General features: G+C 38.4%; 1 protein-coding gene and 1 long non-coding RNA gene across 9 annotated transcripts in view; one reads left to right on the forward strand and one right to left on the reverse strand.

Annotated features, from left to right (window-relative positions):
• The window catches only part of mical2b (microtubule associated monooxygenase, calponin and LIM domain containing 2b), a 34,424-nt gene that overhangs the window by 16,789 nt on the left and 2,921 nt on the right, over nucleotides 1-14,714 (forward strand). The window contains exons 14-28 of one of the 8 annotated variants that reach the window (XM_058074551.1): nucleotides 434-513; nucleotides 584-652; nucleotides 783-908; nucleotides 1,224-1,388; nucleotides 4,878-5,049; nucleotides 5,200-5,273; nucleotides 7,906-7,987; nucleotides 12,224-12,385; nucleotides 12,554-12,604; nucleotides 13,084-13,196; nucleotides 13,287-13,475; nucleotides 13,566-13,744; nucleotides 13,820-14,151; nucleotides 14,411-14,484; nucleotides 14,565-14,648. In XM_058074551.1, the coding sequence (XP_057930534.1) occupies nucleotides 434-513; nucleotides 584-652; nucleotides 783-908; nucleotides 1,224-1,388; nucleotides 4,878-5,049; nucleotides 5,200-5,273; nucleotides 7,906-7,987; nucleotides 12,224-12,385; nucleotides 12,554-12,604; nucleotides 13,084-13,196; nucleotides 13,287-13,475; nucleotides 13,566-13,744; nucleotides 13,820-14,151; nucleotides 14,411-14,484; nucleotides 14,565-14,648 (1,952 nt within the window). The other 7 variants (XM_058074552.1, XM_058074553.1, XR_009130070.1 and 4 more) reach the window with 7 other exon arrangements.
• Nucleotides 11,962-14,714, reverse strand: part of LOC131130712 (uncharacterized) — a 33,623-nt gene continuing 30,870 nt past the window's right edge. Inside the window, exon 5 of the long non-coding RNA XR_009130072.1 lies at nucleotides 11,962-12,750. This is a non-coding gene — a long non-coding RNA (uncharacterized LOC131130712). The remainder of the gene's footprint in view (nucleotides 12,751-14,714) is intronic.

Consider the following 14,714-nt stretch of genomic DNA (forward strand, 5'->3'; position numbering starts at 1 on the left):
ATTTCCTTATAACTGACAGATACCTTTTTAATGTCAACATTCTTCATTTGCAGCCTCAGGTTTCCACTCTCACTCGCCTTTTGTTTCAGTTTCGAGTTTCAAGTCTGATTTGTTGACAGCTGGTTCAAGTTCCAAATTGCATCGCCCGTGCTTGTGTGCGTGGAAAAAACAGTTTCAATACATTGCCATTTTTTTTTTGTTGATGCTGTTGTTGAGATTATAAACGGCGATTTTCATTAGACTGACATTTATGGGACTGGCTTCTGTGCTAAAGTACAGGTTTGCTTGCACTTTTCCCTGGAATCCCCATTGTCAGATGATGTTACAATAGACGTGACTGTCAACGTGACTAAACAACTAAACAACCTACTTCTAAGTATTTTGATGTACATAATGTTTAAACATTGTTTTTAATTGTTCCTCTACATTTTAGGAGCAAAAAGAACAGATGAGAATAGTGAGGAACAATCAGCGCGAAGCAACTCGGTCCATCCAAGGAAGAGGATACCGAGGGTACTTCTGACTTTTTTTTTTTTAAGCCTTTAACTTTTACTGTTAAGGCCTTTTATGCTTGTTCTCACAGGATAACAAAAAACTGGATGATGATTCGATTAATAAGAGACGACGAAAGGGTAACTGCTACCTCACAGAGGTAAATGAATCATATGCTGTCATGATGAAGTACATATATCCAAGCTGTATTTATTTAAATAGAAGTCATGATTCACGTCTAACACTTGATTTGTTGTGTACGTCACCTGACTCATGTTCCCTGGCATCAGCTATCCTGTCACAGTGCGCCCTCAGCTGGTGAGGACGGGGAACTGCGAGAGAACAAGGTCCGCTCCATGGCGACTCAGCTGCTGGCCAAATTTGAGGAGAACTCCACAGAAAAAACCCACGGCAAGGTGGGACATGCACACTAACTTTTCAAGTACACACATTTACGTTAGAACTTTTGAGTGCATGAAGTTTAATGTTTGTGGGGGGGTTCTGCAGTTTTAACAGAGGATTGATTTGGAATCCATTCAAAAGCAGACTAATTCTGCAGAAAAATATACTGTATTTTCTATACTATACACATACTGTATGCTTGTGTACACATGCACTGTACATACTGTACATAGCACATGGTTTCATGATCTGAGATTTCCCCGCCCATCTTTCATTTCCTTTTCTTTTTTCCCTTCATTTCAATTTCCCCCCCTTCCTCTTTTAATTAGCCAGAGGATGACCTCCCCAACCCATCCTTTTCTCAAGCTCTTTCATTTTCCTCCACCTCACTTCCTCTCTCAAATGAAGAGAGTGAAAACCCCCGCTTTGCAAAGCCCAAGGATGACATCCCTCCTCCTAATCCTCCTCTGCACCCCCCTCAATCCAAGTGGCAGGTATGCCCCCCCTTTGAGACATTGACAGCATCTGTCCCTCAGGAATGTGATGTACAGTAGAAATCGAGTTACTGTTTGTCCAAATTGATGTCTTTTTGTCATGCAGCAGATGCGTTCATGGTTCATATGTTCATTAACTTTCCACTTGCGGTTCTTACCAGAGAGGTTTATATAATTTAGTACTCACTACTATTTATATCCTGAAACCCCTTTTACTATAGCTCTCTCCTCCTTAGCCTTCCATCTACCTGTGTTTATCGTAGGCGTGTCCAAACCTTTTTCCCCAGAGACCTACTATGTACAGAACAAAGTTAAGAATGTTAAGAACCACTTTGATATTCTTAACCCTTTACCTGTTTATTAAACATGCTAACACCAATTCATTGTAGTTTAGGGATGACAACTTGGAAAATGTATTCATAAAATTAGTGTTACATATAATCAAAGAGAGGGGCTGCATGGCGTGGGAGTGGTTAGCACGCATGCCTCACAGCTAGGACACCCGAGTTCAATTCCGCCCTCAGCCATCACACCCAGCAGCAGAAAGTATTAGTCTTTGAGTGCCATATTTTTGACAAAATATTAGGTTTTTTTTCACAGAACATGGAACACATCACGGCTGAACGTGGACGAGTGGTTAGCACGCGGGCATCGCAGCTAGGAGACCCGAGTTCAATTCCACCCTCGGCCATCACACCCAGCAGCAGAAAGTATTAGTCTTTGAGTGCCATATTTTTGACAAAATATTAGTTTTTTCAACAGAACATGGAACACATCACGGCTGAACACGGATGAGTGGTTAGCACGCAGGCATTACAGCTAGGAGACCCGAGTTCAATTCCACCCTCGGCCATCTCTGTGTGGAGTTTGCATGTTCTCCCCGTGCATGCGTGGGTTTTCTCCGGGTACTCCGGTTTCCTCCCACATTCCAAAAACATGCTAGGTTAATTGCCGACTCCAAATTGTCCATAGGTATGAATGTGAGTGTGAATGGTTGTTTGTCTATATGTGCCCTGTGATTGGCTGGCGACCAGTCCAGGTTGTACCCCGCCTCTCGCACAAAGACAGCTGGGATAGGCTCCAGCACCCCCGCGACCCTTGTGAGGATAAGCGGTAGAAAATGAATGTAGAATTGTGTTCTCAATAATTATCTGAAATAATGTTTTTTTTCATAATGTAATGCAGAAAAAGGTATAAAAAGCAGCTAAATATATCTAACATAGAAACATACATTTCAGCGTTGTTAAAAAACGTTTTTAGTATTAATTTGATATTTTGAAAGATTGCAACTTGGTCTATTGAGGCTTTTTATTATCTTACACGTTTTCTTTAAACCTCAGTTTACTGGAAATTGTGACTTCATAAAACATTTTCCGCCACATGCTCTAAATCTTAGCATGGCAGTCGTTCTCCTTCAGCGCCTCGCCCTTCCAGACCATTGCACTCACCAAGCTTATATTAGCCTGAACCGTACCACCCATATTTAATAATTGACATTAGTGTGTTTTTTTTATAGCAATGTTTCCTCTTACTGCTCCACATTGCAGAATAAAGCTGAGAGACAATCTACGAGAGAACTTGCCAAAAAGACTATCAAGGAGTCCTCCTCTGTCCTCCTTTCCTCCACATTTACTTGCTCCAGCAAACCTACACCACCTCCTCTTTCCTCTCTTTCTGCGGCACAGGTTGTGAATTGCAAAAACCTGACTTATATGCACGGTACCTTTTTGTACTTGGGATTTATGTCTTTCTGACTCTTCTCTAGGATGAACAATTTACCTCTCTACCTCTGCCTAAGAGCACCTCCATCTACCCTGTGGTTCACCCTGTCCCTGACCCCACTGTCCAGGCTGGTTTTTCCCCTGCCCCCATTTTTCCTCTTGACCACAAGGATATGAAAGAACCTTTCTTTCCATTGTTTTATGCTGACTCTGAAAATCCACACGCTGATTCCTCCTCTAAGAGCATCGTCCCCACTGAAATGTCTGACTCTCACAAGAGCCAAGATATCGCATCTCCGCTCCCTGAAATCAGCTTCTCCACAGGTCCATTGTCAGAGGACAATGCCGATACCGAATGCAGTTCTCAGGACAGGCTTGAAAATAAATATGTCAACAAAAGTCCTCACGAGAGATCCAACAGCCACAAATGTGATGCAAATGTGAAGGTAACAGATGGATAGATTGTGAACATGTAACACACCTTGGGACAGGGCAGTCAAATTGTATCTAATACATGCATCTTCCCTCTGGTTGTATATCTTAGCTCAATGGACGTTGTCTCCTTGAAGCCCCTAAAGGAATTGTTCCAAAATCAGTTATTTGCTCTGAGAGTTGTCCAACCGTAGCGCCAAGCTACAGTAAAGAGGTACCAGATAAAAACCCAGCCTAAAATCCAGATTTGTTTTTTTCCTTTTTCTGACTTTCCTTATTTTTTTCTGTTGTTCTTGTGGTTCTCTTGGTTCTCGTGTCAATATTAGCGAACAGTTGGAAAGGTGTCATCAGCCATAAATGCTAAAGCCCAAATACTGGCCATCCTTTATGAGACAGATCACAGGCCCAATGCCGCTCCGGTAAGATGTGTGTGGATTGAAATCTAACCCTCAAATTGCTTTTTTCGCTCTTTTGTGGCAAATCTACACATTTTGCACAATTAAACAAAAACAAAATGAGAGTTTCTCTCATTTATAGTATTGTGCATGCTTTTACATCTAACTATACATTTGATAATTGGAACAAAAATATGTCTGAGAGTGTCTTCTACCTTTTGTATTCTAAGGTCAGCTTGATGCTCACTGATGCCTGTCACTGTCATTCAAATGAACATGCTATGATAAACATAGTGTTACTAATATTGTGATGCTGTGCCACTGTCCTCTGGGTGGCAGTAATGTGTGTTACAAAGTGGTTGCCAATCACTTTACACACAGCAACCTTTTGTCACTGCAGTTATGTGGTTATGTGTGCTGCACTGTGGAAATCAGAAGATAATGTTGAATTGGCATACTCGTACTGTAGCTGGAGCACCGTTTGTCTTATTGCATAGTAGATATGTCATTTTTGGCTTCAATTCTCACAAGGATATGTCATAGTGATGTCTTTTGTTTGTGTCACTGACGCTACTGTGAATTTCCAACTTGCATTATAATTCATCACATTCCTCAATTTGTCTCCCATTCCATAAGATGTGTTCCACTTTTTCAACAGTTCCTACAAGTTGTTTTTTTTACAGACTTTCTTTTTTGGTTGTCGTACATTTAACTTGAATGTGTCCATCTTTACTTCATTCATCATCTGTGTTCAATAGCTTTTTCTCCGCATTACTAACAATGCAACTGGAATGCTGATATGGTCTGCAGTGTTCAATGGATGTCTATATATTTCTATTTGTAGGAGTATAAGACACATGATTGTTTTTTTTTAACCATGTATCTTTTGGAACAAGAAGCTAAGCATCAGTTAAGCAAAGTCTTTCTATTCTCACTTTCAGTGTGTGGGGCGCGGATTCGGAGGCAGTGATATCTGCCACTTCTGCTCCAAGCGGGTGTACGTGATGGAAAGACTGAGTGCTGAGGGCTACTTCTTCCACCGAGTGTGTTTCCGCTGTGATGTCTGTAACTGCACTCTCCGACTGGGTGGATACACCTTTGATTCACATGAGGGTAGGCTTTGACTCACCTGCATATATAAATCATTACCTAAATTAGGATATACATCACTTTTGATATTAACGCATATTAAGTTGTGTGTTGTTGTCATTTTGAGGAGATATTAATGCACTTTTATTCTATGTTTGTGTTCTTTTTTTACAGCAAAGTTCTACTGTCGAATGCATTATGCCCAACACCAATCCAGTACACACTTTGGTAGATTCAGGAAAAGAACGGTAAGAAACCTGCATTCTGAGCATCATAATTAACATTGCATAACATGACATCTTCATTACTATAGAGCAGAGGTAGGGAACCTATGGCTCAGGAGCCAGGTAGGGCTCTTTTGATGACTGTGTCTGGCTCTCAAGCATTTACCACAATAAAAATGTATGTTTGCTAACATTTTAAATTAAACATCACAGAAATCACTGTTAAAAATATTAAAAATCAACAACTTTCTTATGCATTTTAATCCGTCCATCTATTTTCTACTGCAATACGGCCGACCATATCTATCTTTCCTGATGATATTTTCCAGGTCAAACACCAAAACTCGATTATTACTGGGTAATGCGGTAGTGTACCTCGGTCATTAAGATGTAAATGTAAACTTTCCTCCTTTAGTCAAATAGTCACCTAGCTAAAGCTGCAGAACCAAGCCTTCTGGCAAAGATGGCCAAAAGAATGAAATATACTGAGTACGGTGCAAAACCATGCAGCAGCAGAAGTTGCATTAATGGCAGCAAGTATTTGATTTATTATTGGACACTGCGCTGCTCACAAAAGTGTGCTGGTCACACCCCCTTGGCGTGGGGTAGTCTAGTCTAGTCTAGTCTGCCTGGTCTACGTAATTAGAGCCCATTATATCTAAAACTGTTGGTCTTACATAAAAATGCACACATTTTATTGCATTCAATGTTATATGGCTCTCACAGATACACATTTTAAAATATCTGGTCTTCATGGCTCTTGTAGCCAAAAAGGTTCCCGACCCCTGCTATAGAGTAACACTGAAGTAATTTGTTTACACAAATACTGTGGTGGTGTGCTTCAGCAATGTCCTGGGGTTTTGCTGGGGTGTCCGATGTTCCCACTCTTCTTTTGTTGTTTTGTCTTATGTAAGATTCTGTGATTATATGTGTGGAAAAAAAAATCACATATTGAATTGGTAACTGCTATGGCGTGGAGAAGGGGTAGGATTTAATAAGCTTTGCTTCTTCCTGCTCCTTTTCAGACATGTGTAGTAATGAGGTGTTGTGTGTGTGTGTGTGTGTGTGCATGTATGTGTGTAGATATGTGTGTATGTATATGTATATATCTATGTGTGTATATATATATATATATATACGGGTGTGTGTATATATAAATATATATTGTAAGTGTATATGTGAGAAAGAATAATAATAATAACATAGTATGCATGTCTGAAATAAATTAAGAAAAGAAAAGAATACCTGGTGATAGTAATATTACAAACGTGTTAAATATAGCAAAAGGGAGCATCTGTAATTCTTATTTTTGTCATCTGATCTGTACATATTAATATCGGTTTGGATAAAATCTTCTCCAATACTGTCAAATACGCAGCCAATGCTTGTTGCAACAGCGCAAATATTCGGTGCAGAGCAGCCAACCTGAGTACCCTGGCCAAGTCCAGCCTGCAAGGGCCATATGTCAGGCATGTTACCAACTCAGAGAAACTGCAATATTTACTGTAACACAGTGTTCAATTAAGTTTGTGTGAATCTGCCTCAGCATGTTCAGGCTTGAGAGTGAAGTGCTACTTATCAGCCATGATCTTGTCATCAGATGCTGGTTGAGTAAATCAGACACAGAAGTCATATTTAACGGAAAAAAATAAAGGAAAATTGTGACTCATGGCGTCAACAGTGATACGTAGGTTCCAGCTTCCATGCAACACTGAAAAGGATAAGTGGGAGAAAATGGAAGGATGAGATTGAAAGTACTGATGTGTTTTATTTTTATTTATTTATTTATTTTTTATTTGGGCAAATATATAAAACATTTCAGTGCATTTCTTACATCAATCAAAATATAACTAGCCATTATCTACATTTGTATTCAACTATTTGATCACAAGCCCAAAAGGAGTAGGCTGAAGCAAAAGCTTATAAATGCCTACCCCTTTTTGAAAGATATAATCATGTTCATGCCACAGTCTTGTTTTCCCCTGTTATTATTATCATTGTAATATTATTATTGTTATTATCATTATTGTTATAATCTTTATCATTATTACCATTATTACTGTTATGATTATTATTAAGAAAATTTAAGAAAATAGTTTCTTCTATCATACTATAGTTGTCAACGATGATGCAACTGGCACACTGCTTGGACTTTAAGCAATAATTTTCAGTCCAAATCACCATTTGTTTGCTCCTCACGAATAGAAGACAATGTTAGAATGTACAGGGTCAGCCAAAAATGATGTGACACATTTGTAGGTTAAATAAAAGGCAAATGAAGTAAAGAAACAAAAAGTTTTTTTTTTTCGAAAAGTACATATAATGCCATTCATTATGTTTTAAAAATTAAATCAGATTCTTTTGTTTTTGATAAACGTTTCCACAATGAAAGCACGATGCTCACCAGTCTAATTCATGGCAGCAACTGAAAAAGAAACGAAAAACAATGGCATTATAAAGAAAATAAAATCAAAATTTTGTTACTTTACTTTATTTGCCTTTTATTTAACCCACAAATGTGTCAGATCATTTTACCTGACCCTGTATAAATACAGTATGATTCCATGATGATGCTTGAACACCCATAAAAACGGTCTTAATATGCCCATAGTGTTATTGCCCTACACTACTAATATCCGTCATTTATTTTGTGCAGGATAACCACAGCCATGTCACATCCTTGGTGGCAGAAAGTGGGAGCAGCTCAGCGACAAGTAGCATCCCGACAAAAGCTGCAGGTACACTGGTTTCCTTGATTAGGCGAGGCTTGAGCTGGCCGCAACGTTCTAGCCGAGCTGTTTGTGTGTTACCTCGACACCTTTTGGGAAGTGTGCGTGAGTCTCTATCAGCTGTGTGTTGCCACTTCCGAAGCTACTCGCATGACTATGTGTTCCTGTATGAGTTATTGAGCCTGGGTTGTCCTCTGCTCTGTGTGATGCACGAGGTGCTTGGACAGATCAACCAGGAGCCTTGGCTATTTCAGCAGCAGCTTATCGGCCTCTAGGAAAATAGTCAAGGGCTTTTGTCACACAGTACACCTGACAAGAATGGTGTGCTCCATTTACTCATACTTATGGGATCAACTAAGTGTCTTTCAGAGCTACATACCAAGTGCATTTTGATTTAGTAATTTTAGTAAACAATGTTACACATCACCTGACTAGTTTAAACTCTTTGTTTCCTTCTGCTTTAAAGGCCCTGCCGTTGATGTCATTTTAATCCGATCCATACTTTAATTAAGTACGGGATAATACATGACTTCATATGTCATGTACAGTATGTGTGAAGGGCAATAGACGTTGTTGCAGAGTGTTGAATGCATCTTACTCACAATGGTTTGTTTCAGACGTTTGATTGGTTATTACCTAACATAATATTAAAGGGACTGTATGCAATTAGCTCCAAATTAGACTGTTAAAGTCTATATTTTTCACAACTGAGCATTAAACTGCATGAACACTGTCTGTACACGGTAGACTCCATTCAATGATAGCTAGCATTAGTAGCTAAACTCAGCCACATTGCTTATTATTATTATTATTATTAGCGGACAAAAAAATGTAACTAATACACATGTGTGTATGTCGTCATAGGTGCACAAAGCAAGAATGCAGTAATGCATACGGTCCCTTTCATGAATGACACATAACAGTTGAGTAAAATGTGCAGCCTTGCTAAATGACTGGCTTTTGTTTAATGCAACATTGAATTACAATACAGCCAACCCAGAACATGCTCTAAAATCTAATCTAATGCAGTGGAACACCTATGGTATAGTATTGTGAAGAAGTAAAAATGTCTACAGGAGGTCCTTGATCTACGTATATACAAGTTTGGTTGATACTATGTCGGGTTTTTGTGTAAGTCAGAATTTATACCTAAATTATATCTAAACTAACATAGAAGTCAGTCATCCTGTATACAGAACATATAAAATACAGTCATCAAAAGATTAAATGCAATAATTAGCGAGAACAACTTGGTACTTGTATATCTGTGGTTGTCTTACACACTTTGCAACACCCGAGGGAGACGCAAGCTTATTGGGAATGGAAAGTCCACAACGTTGCTTTATTATCACTGTTGATTACATGGGAGCAGATCCTTTCACATGTTCAATACCATCTTTATCCTTGAAGTTGGTCAACGTTTTGATGCTTTTCCCTTTCTGAGCATTGCACGCTGTCTAATTTCACTTCCATGGTGATGGCTTTACTCAGTAAAAAGTTCACAAAAAAGACCAAAACTGATGGCGTCCTTCTTCGGTGTAGCCACACTTGATTTTTTTCTTTTCATTTTTACGGTATTAAAAATTTGAATTTTTTAAAATGTTCGAAACATTGTAAAACGAGGACCGCCTGTATTCTTGTTTAGTATTTAAAGACATATTTGCTTTTATTTTCATGTTCTATTTATGCATTGAAATATGTATTTTTTTTCATTCACTGTTCACTATTAAGTTTTTTCTTTAATGTTTATTTTGTGTTTCAAAAAAGAGATAAATTCAGCTTTGACTGTTTTGATTGAATTCTGCTCTTTGGGGTAATCTTTTCAGCACTTCCATTTCTATTCATTCATTCATCACCTCCTATCACCCCGTACACACATCTATCAATCATTGTCTTATTTTTCTTCTATGTTAATTCACTTCATTTTGTTCAGACTGTTTCAAGTTCCTCGTATGTGACACTCTGTTTGAGTTACAATTGGCCTTAAGTGTGGCACCTTACTGTTAAAACTTACACTACCAGGATATTATATAAACCCTAGTTAAGTAACAATCATGTAAACCGGAATTGACAGACTAGTCCATACAAGATCTTTATATTTTAAACAAATACATTAAAAATGCACAATTTAACTCTCTGCTGCTGATGTGACACCTTTTCAGTAGCCACATTCATTGCATCATGTCTTTGTCAGTTTCAAGGCAGGAATGTGACACTCACTAACTAACTTAGGTGTGTGCCAGTGTTCTTTACAAAACCGCCTCCTAACAACAAATCTGCCTGCCTCAGTCAATTGCGTCCTTGTCAGTCGCCTTTCTTTCAGGCTACTTTGGCAGTAACATGTCTGTGGTCTGTCTTTTGGTTCCCCTCTGTTACAGAAGAAGACCTCCTCCCTTCAGAAACCCTCTCCAGAGCTCTTTCGTGTACCTGCTAGAATTTGCCCCAATAGCTGGTTTTTTTTTCCCATTGTGTAGAATTCTAAATTTAGTATGCTATAATAGCTATACACACCCCCTTAAAATAGTTTTCTTATGTAAAAAGTGACATTACAATAACTTTTTTTTTTTAAAGAAAATATTTTTTTAGAAAAATTACAAAACAATTATTCAAAGGGAAATACAAAAATTAGTTAATATAAAGCAATAAGCTGATTGCATCGGCGTGCACACACTCACCTTCAAACTAATTGTATGTTGAACGTTTTTCATTACCTCATAATTCATAATGCATCAATCTTACTCTTCTTGCAAAATACATCCCCCCAAAGTAGTTATTTTTCAGTTTAATTGTTGTGGTTATGAGTCATATTTAAATTTTAAATAATTCATATGATCTCTTTTGATATCAAATATGGTATTTCAAGGAGAGGGGGGGTTCATATCTTTTATACCCACTATGTGAGTGTATATATATATATTGTTTTAATTGAATTTCTCCTTCATAAGTACTGTAAAAATTACTTAATTTATTTCATTCATGCAATGAAAATTGAACCAAAAATAAATACCATTGATACCATACTTTTTGTTTCTTGGTTTATTTCCACATAGTTAAATTTAGATTCAAATTAAAGTGAGGTTTTTACATTTCTTTTAATATTTTCTCTGTATTAATCACACATTTGTATTCACACCTGTAGCTGACCTAACATCACCTACTCAAATCATGTTAACAGTCACTGTTTTTGTCACTCAATTACCCCATTTGGAACCATGGAGCACATTTGAGAGCTTGGTAATAATGTAGAAACATTAAAAATGTGTGCAAAAAAACACATGATATAGTTAGAGGATGTTCATTCAAACTGAACCCACATTTGATAGCGTCCACATGACCAAAACTGAAGTGAATCACATTTCCTATCAACTTCCTGCTGGACTATAATTCTGGGCTCTATTAAGTCTTTTATTTCGGTGATAATGCTATTTCACACTTTGTCAACATCTTTTTTTTAATGTCTTCTTCCAGATATGTACGTAGATTTAGATTTTAAGTGGTAACTTCACAAGCAAACTAGTCTCATTTATATTTTATTGTACATGTTTTTAATTTGTCTTTGCAATGATCAAGTGGAACCATCTTTGGAAAAATACTGTTATATTGTTGACTTCATTATATGTGAGTACTCTATTGTTTTGTATCAGTGCTTGTATGTCATTTTATCGTAGTGCCATAGTAGTTTGCATCCAGTTGTAGCCAACATCACTAGACCCTCTAGCGCAGGGGTGAGCAAACTGCAGCACACGGGCCACATCAGGCCCATCAAGCTTCTTAATCCAAATTTCTTTTTATTTTTATTTTATTTTTTAAACCTTTTAACATAGAAAAGTGCTATTGTGACACGCTTGAGTCGCCAAAATAGTCCGGTTCAATCTGTAGCTTGTACAAAAAAAGTCATCCAAACAACATAACACACAAAGTCACCTACCTACTGCACCATGCTAGCGTACAAACAAATATATATGCACAATGCCAATAAAATTCTTGCCGCAAGGCATGCTGGTTTTTTTGTCTAATTTGCCCAAATTTCTTAATCCAATGTGTCCCACGAGTCAGAAGGTTTGCCCACCCCTGCTCTAGAGTCATACTATATTTACTATATACTATATATATGCACTGTATATGTGCAGTAACTAGTAACCTATAAAAGGTTTTTTCATTGAGACAGGAGGCTACAACAGTTCATCCTCATTGTACTTTAGTGCCAATTCACACTCCCTACCTACTTACTTTTCTCATTTTCAGACCGACAATTCAAAATTCATTCGGAACATGCAGATAGAAGTCTAACAAGTGATCTTGGAGACGCAAACATGACTGTGGAAAAACTGAATGCTCACTGCAATTTGAAACCTGCAGCACAGGATGCAATGGCGCCCAATGGGGGAAAGGAGGACAGCGCCGAAGGTCGGTATGGCTGAGAGGTCAAGAATGAGCACCGTATATTTTATTTATAGGCACAAAGCATGTAAAACAATAACAAAATTACAATATATTGAAGGATTAAGGAAAAAGTCTACAGTTTGTTGTTTTTTGTCTCAAAGTTTGTTTGTTTTTTTGCATACTTTTCTGCAGGTCACTGTAAAACCAAACAACGTCATTGCTGGAAACATAAGATCAGAGCAAGTGAGTACATCTTTCTTTTAAGTTCTACATTTTTATTTTAGACTGTTTGTTTTGTAATGATCTGGTCCCTCACTTCCTTTTGTCCGTACATCAACCTCCTCATCAGCTGGGTGCCACATTGGACCGAAACACAGCATGGTCATTTACTGATGTAGAAAAAGAAAAGCACAATATGAGATGAAAACTACAAAATGAATACTCACCATGAGTACAATATTAGATTGGTTTGAAGTGTGTGGGTCTCCACAGAAGCGTGTTCCTACCACAAAAATCTTAACGCCATTGTAGAAAGTTATTGGTATTGGTCATTTTTACCCCAAAAAAAACAAACAACCAACTTCACAACAAGTGCTTTGCCTCATTAGCATGTTATCAGAAGAACTGATAAGTCTCTGTCTCTTATTTTATTTATTCCTCATCAAGTATTTGCTTTATTTTAAATAAATAAAATGTCTTCCTATTGTGCATGTTTTTTTCAGTATTCCCGTTGGCTTTTGTTAAACATTTCCATCAGAGCTCGTCTCAAGATAAAGGACCTGCGACGGTCCCTGAAGCCGACTCTGACTTTGAGGAGATTACTCCAACAGAAACTGTATGTTATTTTTTTTTTATGCAGAACTGTTAAATTTGTATTTAATTTTTTGTAATTTTTGTAATATTTTTTTTTTTTTGCTTCACTCAGAGCTCTAAAGGAAAGACATCTTATGAAAACAAACATCCCTCAGAGGGAAGTGAAAAGAACCCAACCTGCAACTCCTCCACCCCAAAGAAACGCTTGATGTCATCAGTTAGTGAGAAGGAGCGACTCCGCCGATGGGACATGTTGGACCCTTCAAAGGACACGCTAACTACGCAGCAACATGGACACCAGGTTGGGGACATGAATATCTCCATTCTCGTACTAGTATGATCTTAATACAGTAATTTATGATCTCCGTCATCTATTGTCATTTTTCATCAGATCCAAGCAAAGACGGAAGGTGATACGCCTCAGACAGACTCGGGCCAGCATGGAGAACCAATTCCGAGCCAAACCTCCTACTCCGCCTCATCCCCCTCAGCCTTCCAGCTTTTCGCCAACGCCTTCAGGAGGACGTTTAGTATCACCAATGCTTCCAACAGCTCCGGAACAGCTCACATGTTAGTAAAGACATAGCAAACCTTGTCAGTATCATCATTTTATAATGAATTTCAAATATCTTTGCATCCCGACAGGAGGCCCGTACGTCATGGACCACGCAGACAGAGGCCTATGTCAGAAGGAGCGTTAAATGTTATATCTCTCCGTAGCACCTCTGAAATAGAGTCCTCCAAAGAGACACATGCAAGAAAGCCTGATATGCACTCACAGTTGCAGCAAGTCTCGCTAAAGAGCCGTAGAAACTCAGGCGGGGTCTTCAAGGATGACATGTCGTCACTGTCCAGACGGAAAGTCAGCCTCTTCTCATCCCTGAGGCTCAGGAAGAGGGAGGCATCAGAGGCTGACGGGAAGGACCAGGAGCTCCAAAAGGAAATCAGGATGATCCTCGCCAATCTTAGAAACAAAGGTCAGTGTGGTGTGGTAGGACATCCCATCCCAACTTGGCACATCCCTATTGAGTTTGTTTGCGTGGGTTTTCTCCGGGTATTCCGACTTCTTTCCACATACCAATAACATGCAATTTTATTGCAGTCGTATTACCACACAGCATGTTTAGCTAGCATTCCTGCTTTTATTTGTAAATGTTTCACTTGAACAGAATAATTCATAATAAGAATAATAAGAAGTTCAGTTTCCTGACAATATTAAATTGTTCTTTCATGTAGCATCCAGCCAGCAAAAGCTGGAGGAGCCCTGCTCTTCTGATGATGAACTTGACGGTGCATCATCGAATCACAAGGTTTGTATACTTATAAAGTATGACCCAAACATTATTTTAATGTACACATCTTTTGAAGCATTTAATATTTCTGGTCTTAGATGTCGTCTGAGAGGAGGAGGCAAGAGACAACTGTGGCCTTGCTGGCCAAACGGGAACAACTGAAGAGGTTGCATCGGGCTCAGGTACCAAGTGATATTACTCAGAGAGAATAATAGTCAGCAGCAGTAGATATGACAAAAACTGACCTG

The sequence above is a fragment of the Doryrhamphus excisus genome, chromosome 6, assembly GCF_030265055.1.
Source record: "Doryrhamphus excisus isolate RoL2022-K1 chromosome 6, RoL_Dexc_1.0, whole genome shotgun sequence".
In the NCBI taxonomy this organism is placed as follows: Eukaryota; Metazoa; Chordata; class Actinopteri; order Syngnathiformes; family Syngnathidae; genus Doryrhamphus; species Doryrhamphus excisus.